The sequence below is a fragment of the Pseudophryne corroboree genome, chromosome 1 (genome assembly GCF_028390025.1).
Source record: "Pseudophryne corroboree isolate aPseCor3 chromosome 1, aPseCor3.hap2, whole genome shotgun sequence".
Classification (NCBI taxonomy): Eukaryota; Metazoa; Chordata; class Amphibia; order Anura; family Myobatrachidae; genus Pseudophryne; species Pseudophryne corroboree.
Genome location: NC_086444.1, coordinates 901,451,343 through 901,470,838, shown reverse-complemented (window position 1 = coordinate 901,470,838; position 19,496 = coordinate 901,451,343). Strand labels below are relative to the sequence as shown.

At 43.5% G+C, this 19,496-nt stretch overlaps 1 protein-coding gene across 1 annotated transcript in view; it reads left to right on the top strand.

Moving 5' to 3' along the window:
- PRDM5 (PR/SET domain 5) overlaps window positions 1–17,020 on the top strand; it is a 528,834-nt gene extending 511,814 nt beyond the window's left edge. Inside the window, exons 15-16 of the mRNA XM_063920243.1 lie at window positions 7,341–7,445; window positions 11,256–17,020. Of these exons, the coding sequence (XP_063776313.1) occupies window positions 7,341–7,445; window positions 11,256–11,420 (270 nt within the window). The 3' untranslated portion in view covers window positions 11,421–17,020. The remainder of the gene's footprint in view (window positions 1–7,340; window positions 7,446–11,255) is intronic.
- Window positions 17,021–19,496: the final 2,476 nt, after the last annotated feature.

Sequence of the window (19,496 nt, the reverse complement as noted above, 5' to 3'; positions counted from 1 at the left end):
GTTGGCGGGCCGCGGTCTGGACAGTGGAGGCATGTCCGGACCGTTGGGGGCGCTGCGGCTGCATGACATCACAAGCAGCCACTGCGACCCGGGAAGCGTCCAGTAGCTCCCTGCCAGCGCGCAGGAGCTGCGCTGGCAGGGAGGGGCAGACTAGCCCTGTGCTGGGCATCCGTCCGCATGTCAAGAGTAACTTTAGCACATCTACGATCAACTCTGAATTACCCCCTCAATTCACTGTACAAATACAAACTCATGTTAAAACAAATATTCCCTATAAACTGTGAAAACAGTTAAAAGGTTCATAATAAGTACTACACCAATAGGTTCTGGAACGTACCATGAAGGGCTCAAGTGAAATCTGCTGTATATCTCCTTACAAGTAAATATCTGCTGTTAACTATATTCAAAATAAATTACATTTCTAAATAGAGAATACAATAAAGTGATCTATTTCTCATTCGGTAACAACTCCTTTTCCCAGTGGTTTGCCAGAAAAAAGGGTGGTTATTACTGCTTGTCTCTATTTAAAAAGGGAATTCTGTGGACCCTACATTTATGCATTCTATTGCAGTCCATAGTCTTGCTATGGGGACTATGAAGTGTCTTCAAATTAACACACTGCGAAAAGCTGCTACATTCTTGTCACAGTTAGAGCTAAAAACATGATGCTATGTACACTTTCAGTATGGCTTCTAAAGTCAGGTGCCAAGTATTCTCGCACTTGCACAGTACAAAGTGGCTGGAAAGCAAACAGACTGGGGCAGATTATGGCACTCCTTCTGCTTGCAGAATGTCCAGCATTAGATAAAAAGTGACCAGTGAACTTCACAGCTGAGGTAGTGCCATTATTAGCTGAGGTAGTGCCATTATTTAAAAAGGGATACAAAAATCTTCCGGGAAACTACAGACCAGTTAGTTTGACATCTATAGTGGGGCAAATATTGGAAGGAATTCTAAGGGACAGCATACAGGAGTATCTACAGTCAGCTGGGATTATTAGCAAGAACCAGCATGGGTTTGTGAGGGACAGGTCATGTCAGACTAACTTAATTAGCTTCTACGAGGAAATGAGCAATAATATTGATCAAGGAAAAGCAGTGGATGTGGTCATCCTAGATTTTGCAAAAGCCTTCGATACAGTTCCTCACAGGAGACTGATGATCAAATTAAAGGAGCTTGGCCTAGGAAAAACTATTTGCACATGGATAAGCAACTGGTTGGATAGCAGGGTACAGTGAGTAGTGGTCAACGGGAAGTCCTCAACCTGGTCCCCAGTAGTCAGCGGAATACCACAAGGGTCCGTACTCGGACCTTTACTGTTCAACATATTTATCAATGACCTAGAAATAGGCCTGGAAAGCACAGTGTCAATCTTTGCAGATGATACTAAACTGTGTAGGGTAATTAATTCAGAATTGGATGTGGAGTCCTTGCAGAATTATCTATCTAAACTTGAACTCTGGGCATCTGAATGGAAAATAAGGTTTAATACAGACAAATGCAAGGTTATGCATTTTGGGACTAAAAACAATCTCGCAACCTACATATTAAATGGGGAAAGCCTAGGGGAATCAGAGTTGGAAAAATACTTGGGGGTATTCATTGATAATAGGCTTAATAACCATACACAATGTCAAAACGCAGTAAAGAAGGCAAGTAAGGTGCTAGCGTGCATAAAAAGGGGAATTGAGACAAGGGACTCGGATGTAATCATGCCGCTGTATAAAGCATTGGTACGTCCGCACCTGGAATATTGTGTTCAGTTTTTGGCACCATTGTATAAAAAAGACATCAGTGAACTCGAAACGGTTCAAAGGCAAGCTACTAAATTGATTAAAGGCCTAGAAGGACTGGACTATAAGGAAAGACTTACTAGGCTGAATATGTATACACTAGAAAAGAGGTGCCTAAGAGGAGATATTATTAATATCTTCAAATATGTAAAGGGACATCACAAAGAGTTATCAGAGGAATTATTTATTAAAAACACAGTTTAGGACACGTGGGCACTCGCTGCGGCTGGAGGAGAGAAAGTTCCGAACCGAAACGGAGGAAAGAGTTCTTCACTGTTAGGGCAATTAGGATGTGGAATTCCCTGCCAGGGAAGGTGGCAATGGCGGACTCTGTAATTGGATTTAAAAAAGGAATGGATAAATTTCTGAATGAAAATGATATCCAAGGTTATAATATTTAAAATATCAACGTGGTTAATTCGGGGGTAACATGAGTTATAGTAGTTAACTGGTCATAAAACATTATTCAGCGGGTATGTAGAATCATCACAACTTAATACAGGTTGAACACGATGGGCAATTTGCCTCTATTCATCCTCAATTACTATGTTATGTTTACCCCTTTTCCACAGGCGCAGTGACTGCCGGGTCTACCCAGGTCACGGCTCAGTGGAAAAGGTCCATGATAAATAACCCAGGTCCAGTGACCCTGGAATCCAGCCCGGGTAGCTACCAGTGTAAAGTGGAAAGACCTGGGTAACGCTGCAGTTTAAACCCGGGTCCGTTTAAAGCCTATGGAGAGCCAGAACACAGAGGGAAAACCCAGTGCCGTAACTAGGCATTTTAGCGCTGTGTGCAAGAAACGACATTGGCACCCCCCCCCCCATGTAAGATAGGGGCAGTGCGTGCCGTAAGTGCACAAAAAATATATAGGGGCGTGGCTTCATTGGGAAGGGGCGTGGCCACAAAATAATAACAATTCATACTACGGTGCACAGTAGCCTCCATTATTCAAATTACGCTGCACAGTAGCGCCACTACACCAGACAGCGTCCCCTTTTTACACATTACGGCAGACAGCGTCCCCTTTTTTACACATTACGGCAGACAGCGTCCCCTTTTTTAACATTACGGCAGACAGCGTCCCCTTTTTACACATTACAGCAGACAGCGTCCCCATTTTTACACATTACGGCAGACGGTGTGTCCCCCTTTATACACATTGCGGCAGACGGTGTCCCCCTTTATACACATTGCGGCAGCCAGGCCCCCTTTTTACATATTACGGCAGACAGTGTCCCCCTTTTTACACATTGCGGCAGCCAGTCCCCCTTTTTACACATTACGGCAGCCAGTCCCCCTTTTTACACATTACGGCAGCCAGTCCCCCTTTTTACACATTGCGGCAGTCAGTCCCCCTTTTTACACATTGCGGCAGCCAGTCCCCCTTTTTACACATTACGGCAGCCAGTCCCCCTTTTTACACATTGCGGCAGCCAGGACCCCTTTTTACACATTATGGCAGACGGTGTCCCCCAGAGAGGGAGAGAGAGATACTTACCATCTCCCCGCTGGCAGTCGGGCTCCTCGTGCAGCTCCCTCGGTGCAGGCAGGTGAGAAGGAGGAGGAGGGAGGGGGACTGGAGCCGCAGCAGCGCTATTTCATTGGTAGTAAGCGCCGCTGCAGCTGTCCCCTCTCCTTCCGTATTGGCTGCCCGGCGCTGCTGTGGATGCTGGGATGGAGGAACCGCATCCCAGCATCTACAGCAGCGCCGGGCAGCCAATACGGAAGGAGAGGGGGCTGCTGCAGCGGCGCTTACTACCAATGAAATAGCGCTGCTGCGGCTCCAGTACCCCTCCCTCCTCCTCCTTCTCCGTTGCCCGGAGCTGTAGCTCTCCTCCCCAGTGCGGCGGCGGCGCCGACTTCAGAGGCAGCATGTAATGAGTCAATTTGACTCATTACATGCCGCTGACCGTGCGCCCTCAGGGCAACTGCGCTGTGTGCCAAGCCCACTTGGCACACACGTAGTTACGGCCCTGGGAAAACCTGCCACTAACACCGATCCAGCCTGCGGCGTGAACAGGGTTTCAAGCTGCAGTGACATTGCTGTAACACGGCTTGATACCATGTTCAGTTACCCGGGTTCGGACCTAGGTTTTAGGTGGAAAAGGGGTATTGGTATCATGCTACGGTAGCTCTAGAAGGTAAAACTACACCGCTGGAATAGTGTTTGTGTGTGTTGAGGGGGGGGGGGATTATTACCACCTTTGTGGGTAGTGTAACATTGCTGAATTGTGGCAGCAAAATGTTAAAACACTGCAGCACAACAAATAGAAAAACAGTAAATAGTCCCTCTTGTGGCCTAAAGCTAATTAAGAATTATAACCGGATCCAATACCTTTTGCATGTACAGAGTAATGATTTGACATACCTCCAGATGTTAAGATGTCAAAAGTGGAAAGGTCGATGGGTGGGTACAGGCCCGGCGCTACCCGCTCAGCGAAGGGATGCAGTGCAGGGAGTCGCTGGGACGGATAGGCGCTTCCACTGCTCTGCATCCCTTCCCTGCTGCGCCGTCCTGTCCCCCCTGCTGCTGCTGCTGCTGCTGCCACTGCTGTGTCTGTCACTGTATGACGGGCACCTGCAGCATGATACGCCTCCTCCCTCCCCTCACCTAATCTCATCTGTGTGACTGTGAGAGCGCCGAGTACGGGACAGAAGGGGGCGGAGCTACACGGGATGGTAGAGGCGTGGCTAAACGGCCCATAAGGGGGCGGAGCTACACGGACCTGGCTGCTGTACAGAGGGAGACTGGATTAGGTAAGTGGAGGGTGAGAGAGAAGTGTGTGTGTGTGTATATATATGTGTGAATTGTGTGTGTGTGTGAGGTATGTCTGTGCGCGCGCTCTATGGACGCCACTACTGGGGGGGCATTACGTATAAGGACGCTATTACTACAGGGGGGCATTACGTGTAACAACGCTACTACTGGGGGGGCCATTACGTGTAAGGACGCTAATACTACTGGGGGTGCACTACGTATAAGGACGCTACTACTATTGGGGGGTATTACGTATAAGGACGCGTCTACTACTGGGGGTGCACTACGCATAAGGACGCTACTACTACTGTGGGTGCATTATGTATAAGAATGCTACTACTACTCGGGGGGCATTATGTATAAGGATGCTACTACTACTGGAGGGGCATTATGTATAAGGATGCTACTACTACTGGAGGGGCATTATGTATAAGGACGCTACTACTACTGGAGGGGCATTATGTATAAGGACGCTACTACTACTGGAGGGGCATTATGTATAAGGATGCTACTACTATGGGTGGGGCATTACGTATAAGGACGCTACTACTACGGGTGGGGCATTACGTATAAGGACGCTACTACTACGGGTGGGGCATTACGTATAAGATTAATAAGATTGTGCTACATTGTGGCGTAATTTTAAATGGGGGTACTACTGTGTGGCCATGCCCCTTACTTGTGAGACCACACCCCATTTCCCGGAGCGCGCCAAAGGAATATGGGAGGGCGCAAATTTATAGTTTGCAGGGGGGCGCCGAACACCCTAGCACCGGCCCTGGGTGGGTACTTAAATAATAAGTGTTATTCCATTGTTTTACCATAACATAAAAAAAAATTCAAACACAAATTTGCATTGTGCAATCTCCAGAAATGAGTACATGCAAGTACAGGCTATAATGAGTCATGCCCCTGAATCGCATCTATACTTATGTATGAAGAGGTGAGATTGGTACGTAATGAGAGTTCTCTCATATACAGTAGTACAATGAGCACATGACCACGCAACTGCAGGCTATGCAGAGTTAAATGTAATCAACAAGCCTATTTTGTATGGGGTGCATACAATTACATTGTTTGTATATAAAATTTAAATAAACAAAATAATTATGAAAGCTGAGGCAATATTATTAGTGCTAATAAGAAGGCAAACTTGGGTAGGAAATAATACCAATCCCAACTTTTCCACTCCCTCATCCTTACTAAATACTGTGCGCACCAACTCTTCTCGGTCTATCTCCCCACAGGTGCATTTGCATCCTCTTTTCTCACCAATTATAAAGAAAATTCTTGACACAGCCTTCCTCTCTAACTACAGTACCTCTACAATATGTACCCCATCCGACATCGGGATCTTCAATCTTAGGATGCCGGCATCGGTTATGTGACCCCCGGCATCCGACAACCGGGATATCATACCGAACCCTCTAAAACATACATAATAAAGGCAGATCACTTTGGCTAAATATGTACGCCCATATAAACAATACTGTTTGTCACTTACAGTTACCTAAATATATACTGTGGTCATACAGTACGACTACTATGTTTTACGTAAGTAATGTGTGGATATTTCTGAGACCATTGTACCTACAGCAGAGCTGTGCCTGTTTACATAGTGTTCACTTTATTATTTATTTGTCACCTGTGGTTACGACGCCATTTTCTTGCTGCATCTCACACTTCCCTGTGTCATCCTATCTGTCTTCACATCTGTCATTGACAGAATTTATATAAGATTACACAGTTTATTATGTAAGATTATATAGCTTAACTGTATTATCCATTCAAGTCGTGGATAGGCTGTTAAGAAGCATATATCTTTCCTATTTATTTATAATGTGTCAGCAAATTATCCTAATCTTTTTGTAATGAATCCTATGTATGTTTTGAATTCCTGGAGAAACGATGGGCAATAAACTGGAATAAGGAAGAAAAATGAGCTGATAAGACAATATTGGAGGTCATTCCGAGTTGATCGCTCGCAAGGCGATTTTAGCAGAGTTGCTCACGCTAAGCCGCCGCCTACTGGGAGTGAATCTTAGCATCTTAAAAATGCGAACGATGTATTCGCAATATTGCGATTACACACCTCGTAGCAGTTTCTGAGTAGCTTCAGACTTACTCGGCATCTGCGATCAGTTCAGTGCTTGTCGTTCCTGGTTTGACGTCACAAACACTCCCAGCGTTCGCCCAGACACTCCTCCGTTTCTCCGGCCACTCCTGCGTTTTTTCCGGAAACGGTAGCGTTTTTTCCCACACGCCCATAAAACGGCCTGTTTCCGCCCAGTAACACCCATTTCCTGTCAATCACATTACGATCGCCAGACCGATGAAAAAGCCGTGAGTAAAATTCCTAAGTGCATAGCAAATTTACTTGGCGCAGTCGCAGTGCGAACATTGCGCATGCGCATTAAGCGGAAAAACGCTGCGATGCGAAGATTTTTACCGAGCGAACAACTCGGAATGAGGGCCATTGTGGAGTGCTGACTTTTTATTCTGAGATCATGTTAGAACAGTGCTAAAATGTATCTACAGTACATAAATCCATTGTAATCAGCCATGAAACGAGGCAAGAGGAAGTACAGTAGGCACATACACTATATTGAATTTCTTGTTCAACTTTAAAAAGATTCGTATTATCACAGTTTTATATTTTTTCTCTTTATATTTCCATAAATCCCAGAGAAAGCAAAAATACTTGTACCACACAGCGAGAAATTCAAGTCACTTAGTTGTATAGAGTCCTGTGTAATCTCAATATGACATCTTTTCATTGTATACAGGAAAAGCCATACCAGTGTACGGAGTGTAACAAAGCCTTCAGCCAGAAACGGGGCCTAGATGAGCACATGCGGACCCATACCGGAGAGAAACCATTCCAGTGTGATGTAAGTTCTCAAGCGTTCATTTTCTATTAAGTATGACAGTATGCATGGGATTGTGTGTGTAGTGTGGAAGTCTGGCATGTCAGCTCCTGTAACGTCATTCTTAATATTGCAATGCCATAATGTACAAATGGGATGTGTCATATAACATATGTGTAAAATAATATCCAGTATATAGCAATACCAGTATTTTACTGATGTGGGATTTTGTTATTTGCTGTAAACGTAAAAGTTTTGGTTGTCTGCCTGCCATTAAAATGATTTTGAATACTATTATTATTAAATCAGTATTAATACCTTTTGTGTGCGAGTTTCTCACACCCACGAGTCATTGCGGCATCATTTGCACATTGCAGCTACCCAAACTCACACAAAAGTGCTCACTGCCCGATAGGGCTGCAAGCAATTTTGTGAAAATTTTGGTAGAAATCCAGCCAGGAAGGGTGCACGTTTTGGTGCCGTTGCCGGCGTTGAAATACCATAGCAACTCGCTCCCTTCGCATATCATTGGATTGACTCCCTTGAATGTGTCATCCAGTTTATATCCAAAAATATTTAACTTTAAATGTCTCTAAGGAAATAAATGACATGACAAGTAAGGCTACCACCAGCCAATCACAAATATACTTTGATAATTTTGAATGCAATGTATCCCGCCACTGATCGCATGCATAGTGGTGTTTAGTAACGTCATATGCATGTACAATTGCGATTAAAACTGCAAAGGACAGCTCTTCTGATAAGAGCTGTTCTTTGCGGTATGAGGACTTCCGAGGTTATGACCTGGGAATCCTTCTGCGCACGCCCTGAGACACTGGGAGGATCCTGTTGGATCACTTTCGGGGAAGTCTGCGGTAAGAATCTCATAGACTTCTGTTAGGCATTGCCTATCGGAAACATGCTCCAGAACATTTTCCGGAGCTTGATGCATATGAGGAATGATGTCGTACTTCCAAGTTTAATAATTCACAATGAGGCTCATGCTGTGTGACACATATACCCATTTAGTTAGTGTAATGGGCCCTACACACTGGCCGACTTCACTGCACGATATGAACGATCTCGTTCATTAATAAACGAGATAACATTCATATCGTGCAGTGTGGAGTCACCAGCGATGAACGATGTGCGGCCCCGCGCTCGTTCATCGCTGGTGACATGTCGGCTGTGCATGCAGGCCAATATGGATGAGATCGTCCATATTTGCCTGCACGTCTATGGAGCCGGGTGACGTGGGGAGTGAAGAAACTTCACTCCCCCCGTCACTGCCCCCCCCCTCCGCTGCCGGGTCACCCGTCGGCCGTATCGGCCGTCGGGCACCTCGGCGGCACATCGCCCAATGTGTAGGGCCTATAACACAATCAGATTTGAACTGGTCATGCCCACATTCATTTGCCTACATCCATATGCAGATATGGGGATACATTTATTAAGCAGTGATAAGAGCAGAAAAGTGAGCCAGTGAAGAAGTTGCCCATGGCAACCAATCAGCACTGAAGTAACATCTATATTTTGTATACTATAAAATGATACAGAGCTGCTGATTGGTTGATAGGGAAATATCTCCACTGGCTCACTTCTCCGCTCTTATCACTGCTTAGTAAATGTTCCCCATGGTGCTATACTTGTTGTCCTTATGATTGGAGAGGTAAAAAATGAAGGGAAAGAGCATGCAAACACAGGGTGAGTACAGTAAGGGTATGGTAACTGAGGGGCTATCAGTAGGGCTGGTGCAAATACATACTGATGAGGATGATTACATCTGATTGGGATTTACTTCTGAAGGTCATAGAGCCTATATTATATGATATTAGGGGCATATTCTGGAAAACATGTTTTGCTTTTATTATTCATACAAAAGATGGAAGACTATGGGCTTTATTTTGCAAACATAAAAAAAAATGTCTCCAGCATATCAGCTACTTATAGAAGAGAAAATAATTTCACAGATATGTGAAAATGTTCACTGCTTTTCACATCTCCCCCACAGCCCCCATAGGTTTCAATGGGGGAGTGATTAGTTAAGCGAATTATGGAGAAGAGAAAATTGGACCCTGATTTAAATGATGTCATCACCCTTATTTATCACAGTGCTCCATGCACATTAAGAAATCTGAGAATGGAGGAGATTGGGACGGACAGGGAGAAAAAGAAGAAGAGTAGAGCAGGCTGTGAAGGGTGTTATGAGACTGAGGTGGCTGAGGTTGATCTTGCAGATGTTGGGAAGGGGCGTCACTTGCCCAATGCTCGCACCTTCAGTATCCCTGGGTAGTCCTGCAGAGGGATGCCAGCACTGCAGTACAGGAGGAAGGGGGTGGGGGTGAGGAGGAGCGTGCTATTCCTGGGTGCTTTGAGTGTCTACACAATGCTCAGGGTATCAGCTGTGGTGCGGATCTGGGTACAAGGGGGTATATGGCTGTGGGCTCATCAAGCATTGCACAGAGGCTGCACAGTACCAGAACCCTGGCACTGGAGATGTTTCTTACTTTGGTAATGCGATAAACATCCCAGTAGGATGTTTAAGATGGAGGAGTGAAGCCACAATTATGATAAATGACGTCCCTTGAAACAATAAATGATAAGAACTAACACATGGAGTTATTTAAGCTTGATGATTTGTGACCCAGGTTATTGATTTAACTACTTGCACAAATTTTTAACCGTTAATAACTCATATATTCTGAAGATATATGGGCCAAATGTAATGAAGTCAGAGTTTGCCAGAGGTGCGGGTTCCTGGCCGAACTCGTACATTTTTTAAAGCGGCAATCATTTCCAAGTCATGGTTTTGCCTTGTACATGATTGACACTTTAATAAAAAAAGTCTCAGTTCAGCCAGAAACCCGCACCTCCGGCCAACTCGAACTTTATTACATCCGGCCCATAGTATGTTAATGCACATTAGTGTTAGCAAAATGGGATTTATTTAAAGTAAGTAACAAATCCAACTAAAGGGTGCATATTTTCACATGCACAAACTATGGCCCTCATTCCGAGTTGTTCGCTCGCTAGCCGCTTTTCGAAGCAGTGCACACACTAAGCCGCCGCCCTCTGGGAGTGTATCTTAGCTTAGCTGAATTGCGAACGAAAGATTAGCAAAATTGCGAATAGACATTTCTTAGCAGTTTCTGAGTAGCTCGAGACTTACTCTGCCACTGCGATCAGTTCAGTCAGTTTCGTTCCTGGTTTGACGTCACAAAAACACCCAGCGTTCGCCCAGACACTCCCCCGTTTCTCCAGCCACTCCCGTGTTTTTCCCAGAAACGGCAGCGTTTTTTCACACACCCCCATAAAACGTCCAGTTTCCGCCCAGAAACACCCACTTCCTGTCAATCACACTCCGATCACCAGAACGAAGAAAAAACCTCGTAATGCCGTGAGTAAAATACCAAACTTCTTAGCAAATACTTACTTGACGCAGCCGCAGTGCGAACATTGCGCATGCGCAGTTAGCGGAAAATCGCACCGATGCAAAGGAAAATAACGAGCGAACAACTCGGAATGAGGGCCTATTTTATGAATGAATAGGATGTAAGTGTAATGAAGGGAAAATATGTAACAAACTTTAATGTGTACAGAAAAATAATGGGCAGCTTTATTTGAACTCTGCTCCTAATTTGTTCTTTAAACATCACATTAAAAACTATCATAATTACCTTAGCAGCAAATCCTAATATATTGCAAGTGAGAAAAGCCCATGCCATAGCGTTTGTTTTCCGCAGGCCAATAAGGCCTTATGTTAAATTAAATCCTAACTACATGATATCCTCAGTTACACATTTTTGATTTCTTTATGTCATCTTTTTGTCTTAGGTTTGTGACCTGTCTTTCAGTCTCAAAAAAATGTTGATCCGACACAAGCTGACCCACAACCCTAATCGCCCCATGGCTGAGTGCCAGCTTTGCCACAAAAAGTTTACAAGAAACGACTACCTCAAGGTGCACATGGAAAACGTGCATGGAGAGACTGACAGCTGATTTGCAGTTGCCACTAGTTACAAATGGATTGAGTATGATTTGATTGATTTATTCAGAGTATGCATTGGTTACGTGGATGAGACTAACGAGGATCATTACAATGCTAAGATACACACTTATGGATTGGAGAGTATCGCATCATACATTGCTTAAAAAATGTATTTTCATTGCTACGTTTATGCACATGATATTGTTATGTGGGTGGGTGTGAATAATGCTTGAAAAAGCTTCATTTTATTTTTGGTCTATAAACCATTTGTTAGTGAGGATATGTCACCCAGCTGTGCCGAAACACGTGAGTATTCTTATAGCTTATATTGTAAAAGTTGTTGTTTCCAGGTTGCATTTTCACTCCTGAAATTACTTTTCTTTGTGCACAAGAATTATTTATGTAATGAAATGGCAGAGTATATAGAATACCATACATGAAATTTGTACGCAAATCCATTGGTTTAGGGTCTGCCCATAAGCAGAATGGGTCCTGCGTGATCGCTCACAATCCCTCATTAGCTACAGCATGATTGAGATGCTGCAGCATTTGGGGGGTGGTGACCGGGACCGTTCTGCGTAACAGGGGTGTATCACCGAGCCAGAGGTCTGTGTCATTGGAAGCAGACTTCCTGGACCTGGCAGAGCGGTTCTTACGTAGATTGGCCGGGGGGATCTGATGCAGCATCTTTGGACAAAGCAGTTGGATCACAGATATGGGATCCGGTCATGTGACCCGCGCTCAGGATCCTGGCAGTCACCCTGCCGACGCCGGGATCCCGCCCGCTTACCAGCCCAACAGCCGGCATGCCGACTGACAGGGACTATTTCCACTCGTGGGTGTCCACAACACCCATAGAGTGAGAATAGAAAATGTGGCGAGTGCAGCGAGGGGTTTTGTTGCTGGGGTCGGTATGCTGACCGCTGGGATCCCCAGTGCCATTCTCACAGCCCCAACCCACAGATACTGGTAGGAGGCGTCTATATCTTATAAACGCCTCCTGAAGCATTAGAGGATTTGTGGTACAGAACTGGCTGTGCAATACCAACCACATCAGAATCAGGCACATTGTATGGTATATCGGCTATAGAAATGTCATGGAAACTAGTGAACAGGAGAAAAAGGGAAGAAACTCTTATGGAGAAATATTAAACCACATATTGTCAGTTACATATTAACAATGTTTTAGAAATAGGACCTGGAAATGTACACTTTTTGGTTTAAGATACACATTTCCATACTGTGAACTTGCAACAAAAATGCATTCACATACATCTGTGTCTAGATTTTTGCTTAAGAGTGACATCCCCTCACATCCGGAGAAGAATAATTGGGATGAGCAAGTATATTGTGAATACTGTATAAGGACGTGTTCATGTACTTAAACAAGGAGGCTTTATCTCCATATGCTTTCTAGGAGATGTATTTCTCATTAGCTGCTATGGCATCGATTCGCCAGCAGCAGCACACCAATTCGCACCCATCATGCCCCAAACTGGCAGATTCTTTATGTATGTATCCCTATGGGACTGCAAGCAAATGTCTGCAAGTTCACGGCTGCCGTGAGAGTGACATATGCACACACTTACTCGCAGGGACTGCCCATAGTAAAAAAGAGTTATTACAGTAACTATGATTAAGCTAGCACAAGCAATAAAAGTTACTCTATGATTTGTTTCTATGGGTACCACACATTTGAATTTTGAATTGTGTGCCTTATTCAGAGATATACGCAATCCTGATATTTACGAAGCTGAGCAATTATTGGCCATCTGCATATGCATCACAGTCGCATTGAGGGTCTGATTCATGTTTTTAAGTAAAGCAAATAAAAAAAGCAAGTACTATAACTTTGTGTCCGGAACAAGCCATGTTGCCATGCAAGGGGAGCAAATACATTTATACTTTTTCTGTGCAGATGACGCATCTATCTATACTAGGCCTATTTAAATGATAGCAGGCTTTGTTTTAAGGGCCAAGTCAGACGGACATTGTATGGCACACAGGGATTATATCTGTGTGATTATACAGCCTCTGAAAATCCTAAAAATGCTTCTGTAATGATTATGGTCCAGATTCAGACTTGATCGCTGTGCTGCAAATTACACTGTCCTGCGATCAGATAGTCGTCGCCCATGGGGAGTGAAAATTCACCCCGTGCAAGTGTGCAAATGCATGTATACGCTGTGCGAAAATTCCCCTCAGTCAGCGGACAGCTGCAAAACCATTCGCATCACACTCACCATTAAATGTTTTTCCCATTCTGTGCAGTCTGCGCGTAGCTCAATACTTACTCCTCCAATGCGAAGACATCAGACTGATCAGAGCTGGAGCTGACGTCACACACCTGCCCTAAAAACGCTTTGGCACGCCTGCGTTTTTCCTGACACTCCCAGAAAACAGCCAGTTACCACCCATAAACGTCCTCTTCCTGTCAATCACCTTGCGAACTCCCGTGCAATCGAAATTTTCGCATCATCATGTCACTGGTGACGCGCGTGCGCATTTTGGTTCATACGCATGCACAGTCATTCGCTAAACGGCCGCTGTGCGATTTCGCACAACAGCGATCAGGTCTGAATCGGGCCCTTAGAACTCAGAGACAAAATGCCTGTGTGTCCAGCACCTGTGGTTCCTGTTTCAGTTACATTAGACAGCTTTTGGTTCTTACCAGAGTGTATTACCTATTATATTGGTATCTTGTAGTGATAGCAGCTACTTATCACAAATATACTTTTTTATTAATATCTCAGTGTAAAACCTCAGTGTTATGTAGCAACAATATGAATTGGTGCTGCAAATCATCTGTTCCCTTGGCCATAACACAGATGTTTCACTCGTATAGTTCATGTATGTGATAGATGTTTTGCTTCTTTTGTTATGACACGTCTAAACATTACAGTATTCATGTCAGAGCTTGAAGTGTTAGTGAAGTACTTGCAGCCTGCATTTGCCACACAAAAAGTCTTACATAAATGGTATATGTGTGCTTTGTTGTAAGCACCTTGGGGGCATTATGAAAAAGCTCAAAATAAAATATGCAAGAAAAGAAAAAATGTAGAGAAATGTTTCACAGAGAAATAAAATGGTTTACTGTGTATACCTGGTAGTGCAACAATCAGCTACAGTACGCTGCAACCTCTTTAAATTAAAGAATTGCATGATATACTATAAGTATAGGTGTGATTTTAAGTGCAACATGTTATGCCATATTGCTTACAAAAATGTATGAATGGTGAGGAATAGAATATCCTACAGCAAGACGTGTTAGAGAGTCAGTGTACAGTATGATTTCATCTGGAACATTTTGATTTGTGTTCAAAACATTTTTATTGCACTTGAAGCGATTAATTTCCAGGGCACACATGTGTAGTTGGTTTGAGAAAAGATATAGAAAATAGTGCTTCAGGATTTGGCACATATTATTTAAATAATGACATTTGCCCATGTGTAATATCATCCTCTAAGACAGTGATTTTCAACCTTTTTTTACTCGCGGCACACCGAACAATATTTTAACATTGCCAAGGCACATCATCAGTTCCCCACAGAGAAAAACAAAACACACACATTGGCGCTCACAGTAAAAAAAATAAAAAAATCCACACATACATTGGCCTACACATAAAAAACAATCACATTGCTCCCCACATAAATCATGTTGCTCCCCACATGAATTATTCAAATTGTTCCCCTCATAAATCCTTATTCTCCCCACATAAATTCTATTGAAATCCTACTGTTCCCCACAGGAGAAATAAAATAACAAATATTATCAGCTGTCCTCCTCCCTGTCCCTCAGTGGACGGGGGTTGTTCATAGTGGAGTTCTGCGAATACTGAGCAGCGGGCGGTCGGGCAGGTGTGGATGTGGGTGGGCAAGGCAAGCTGTGTATGCAGGCGGGAACTGGAAGATGTGGGCTGGCTGGGCGGTGTGACGCGGCAGCCGTGACCTATGATATCACATCTTTTTCAAGGCATAGGTCATGGCCGGAGCATGACTGATCCTCTAAGAAGAGCCCGGGCCAACAGTTCATTCTGAAGGTGCAGGAAGCTGCTCTGGCTCCGTGTCACACCTTGCAACTAGAAAAAGCCTGCTCTAAGAGATTAAACTTTGGGACAGTATTTGCTATCATGATACTGCCCAGTTTAGACCTGACTGTAAAACTACGTAAAGAGAAAATTGCGAAGATTAAGGAGAGGAGCCCCAGTCTAACATGGGGGGGATCAGAAGATACTCTCCATCAGGATTTCACCATCTGGAAAATGGCTAGCGCTATCTAAAGATGGCATTTGCTATCAGAGACAAGCATCAAAAAACAAAGCTTTTCAGAGATTGTTAAATAGCACCATATAGTTGTCCCCATAGAGAAATCTACTTTAGTAAACAGTGCATGTTTCTTGCTTGGGTTAAACACTAAAGATATAGATTTAGAAATCGCTAGTTAACAGCAATCAAGTTAATATTCACAAGATAGAAAACCTATAAAGCCAAGATCATGGGATGATTGTTTATTAATTGTAAAACTAATATATGTGTCTGGACTGAAAACAGATACAAGATTTGGTCATGGGGGGTGATTCAGACTGCATTGCTGCAGCGGCAGTGATTGCAGTCTGAATTACTATGCGCAGGGCGCACTGTGCATGTGCAGCCACCGGTGCAATCGCCTTGGCCTGATTGACAGGCAGAGGCGGGAGGGGGCGTGCCAACGGCGTTAAAACACCGTTGGCAGGGTGCGGTCTGATCAACGGAGGTGTGTCCGGACCGTTGGGGGGGGTGGGCCGCGGCGGCTGCGTGACATCACATGCAGCCTCTGCAACCCAGGACGGGTGGTTAGCCCCCTGCCAGCACAGCAGGGAGCTACTTGTTAGGTGCAAATGTATCACCACCGTGCAATGCTTTTGTACCTGTGCGGTGGAAGGGTAGGGCCTGACATGCGGGGTGGACTAGCCCTGTGCTGGCCGTCCTCACTCATGTCTGAGAAATTGACTGTAGATGTGCTAAATTTAGCACATCTACGATCAGGTATGAATTGCCCCCATGGTCTCTTATGTATATCAAACTGATTCTTAATTATATATTTCTCAAACTCGTTTCCAGCAGTCTCTACTGTAATTATACAGCAAGTGAAGTGATATTTATCCCAAAGTTCATTCAGGAAAACTCTTTTAGTTTCTCCACAACAGGTATCATAACTCCTAAGCTATCCAGGGAACAATTTTTTGTTTTTGCAACTTATAGGTTAAATGTTTCTATTTTGTATTCATCTGTTTATTCAATCTAAAGCATCACTTTAAATATACTTTAAGAAAGTACAGGCATTACACATGTTGGTAAGTGCTTTTATATCTCGCTGTTAAAATTATAGCTGTTAGATTTTTGAAATTCTGTCCAGCAGGTCAACGTTTTATTTTAAGAGACAGGCTTTTTTCAGTCCTGCTCATGTCAACATGTTCTATTGGATATAAAATAAAATAATGTTGTTTTTTTAAAAAGTTGTTATTTGAAGTATTTCATTTTAAAGGTTTCAGTTTCCATTCCATTTAGTGCCTGTATGAGATATCAGGATCTAATGCAGATTTGTACTGTATGTAAGTCACCCGTAATTGCTCCCACTTTGTGTGCATGGAAATAATGCACCCAATGTAACACTGCAGTTGTGTCGCCCCTATCTGTGTGCTTAGTTTAATAGCCATCAACCTTATCTATGCGCAGTATCACTAGCTCTATAGTAGATTCAAAAGGGCAGTACGGATGGTGTAATGGTTAGCATTACTGCCTCACAGCACTGAGGTCATGGGTTCGATTCCTACCATGGCCCCAACTGTGTGGAGTTTGTATATTCTCCCCGTACTTGCGTGGGTTTCCTCCGGGTACTCAGGTTTCCTCCCACAATCCAAAAATATACTGGTAGGTTAATTGGCGCCCAACAAAATTACCCTAGGCGTGAATGTGTCTACGTGTACATGTGGTAGGGAATATAGATTGTAAGCTCCACTGGGGCAGGGACTGATGTGAATGAGCAAATATTCTCTGTAAAGCACTGCGGAATATGTGTGTGCTATATAAATAACTTGTAATAAATAAAATAAATAAATAATATACATTTGCTGACCACTTCCCTAATTAGCGATGAACATTTGATTACTCCTGAATTAGCGACGGTGCCAATAGTATGTAATGCAGTAGAATATTGCACCTAATAGTTTGACGCTGTAGATGTAAAGGTGCATTATCATATAATCTCTTTAAAGATCGCAGTGTCCAGTCTTCTTTAGCTCATGGTGCCAATTTCCGTTTTACAGTAACTGAAGTTTTCATATTGCAAGTAATGCAGTAGGTAATCCATAAAGTAAAATAAGAAATATCAATTCTGCATACCATTCAAAGTCAAATGGGCATTGCTCTGTATTTATTTACCCAGAACATGAACATTGTGATTATGGTTTGCTGTTTAGCCTATAAAATTATATGTTATCATCATTTGCAACAACTCAGCAGTAAGAGTCTATTTTTTTTATACTACCTACAATGCAACAATGCAGCTGAGGGTTTTTTGTTTTTGTTTTTTTACACTAATCATGTTAAGTCAATTGGGTTTACATAAAACATATGTACACAAATCTGTTCACACAGTATAATGAATGGACACATTAGTTTTTGTGAGTGCAGTTAGTCTAAAGACTTAATGTGCTCTTTTGCGCCACCTTGTGTTTCTTTTACATGTTATAAAATTCATACTATACAGTATGTTATTAGCCATTGTTTGTTTATAAGGTACCACAAAAATGTGAAGTGCTGGGCAGCCAGTATAGCAAAGCATACAACAAAATAAGGTGCAGAGACAGAGGGCCCTGCATGAGAAAGCTCATGAACTGATAATGGGCAGGAAAGAACTAGAGGTAAGTGTTTTGTAAAACTTCAGGCAACTAAGAAAATAAATATGAAATTGTATATATTTTTTTAAATATTGAGAAATAATTAATGAAAAGACTTTAAGTAAAGAAATCACAGAACGTTAACTTGAGATACAGTACACATACAGTATATACAGAAAAATACTGAAAAGGCACATATTTATGTGGAGCACTTTTTGTCGGAGAATTAGTTAATATTTCTCAGAATGAATTTTGAATATACTACACACAGTTTATAGGAAACTAAGGAAAAAACTAATCTTAGAATGCAGATATTTATTTGCATATACTCTATATAGGAGACACTTTTGCTTGTCTTCTTGTGTCAGACATACTATGTCCTGTTACGCCACTGTCTAGCATTGCACTAGAGTCTACTATGTACCCGATGCCGTCACGCAGATAGTGACACTGACTGGCTTCCAACGAAAGAGAGAAAGGGGTTCCGGTTGGAGACTGCACATGGGTCCTCTCCTCTCTTAATATACCCATGCATAGAGCTGGTGCAAGTTTTGATCGTGCGACTGATGGTTGCCTCTGAAGAGTGGGTATCTCAGCCCTTGCACATGCAGATGTACACCAGGGGAGGGCTGATACTGGCATTAGCCTAAAGTCATGACTACAGCAATAGATGCTAAAGTGGTTGCAACATTGTGCATCTGAGAATCAGACCCTATGGGCCTAATTCAGACCTGATCGCTAGGCTGCATTTTTGTACAGCAGGCGATCAGGTGTAAACTGCATGTGTATGCATCGCAATGCGCAGGCGCATCGCATGGGTACACAGCGGATCGCCGCTCAGCAATGGGTTTGTGCGAAGGATCCAATTCGCATGCGTGTTCTCAAGGAGATTGACAGGAAGAGGGCGTTTGTGGGTGGTAACTGACCATTTTCTGGGAGTGTTTGGAAAAATGCAGGTGTGTCCAAGCGTTTGCAGGGAGAGTTCCTGACGTCAATTCCGGTCCCGGACAGGCTGATGTGATCGCAGCAGCTGAGTAAGTCCTGGGCTACTCAGAGACTGCACAAAATCTGTTTCTACAGCTCTGCTACACATGCGTTCACACACTTGCAAAACAAAAATATACTCCCCTATGGGTGGCGACTATGCGAACGCTGGACTGCAAAAAAACCCTAGCGAGCGAACAGGTCTGAATTAGCCCATATGTG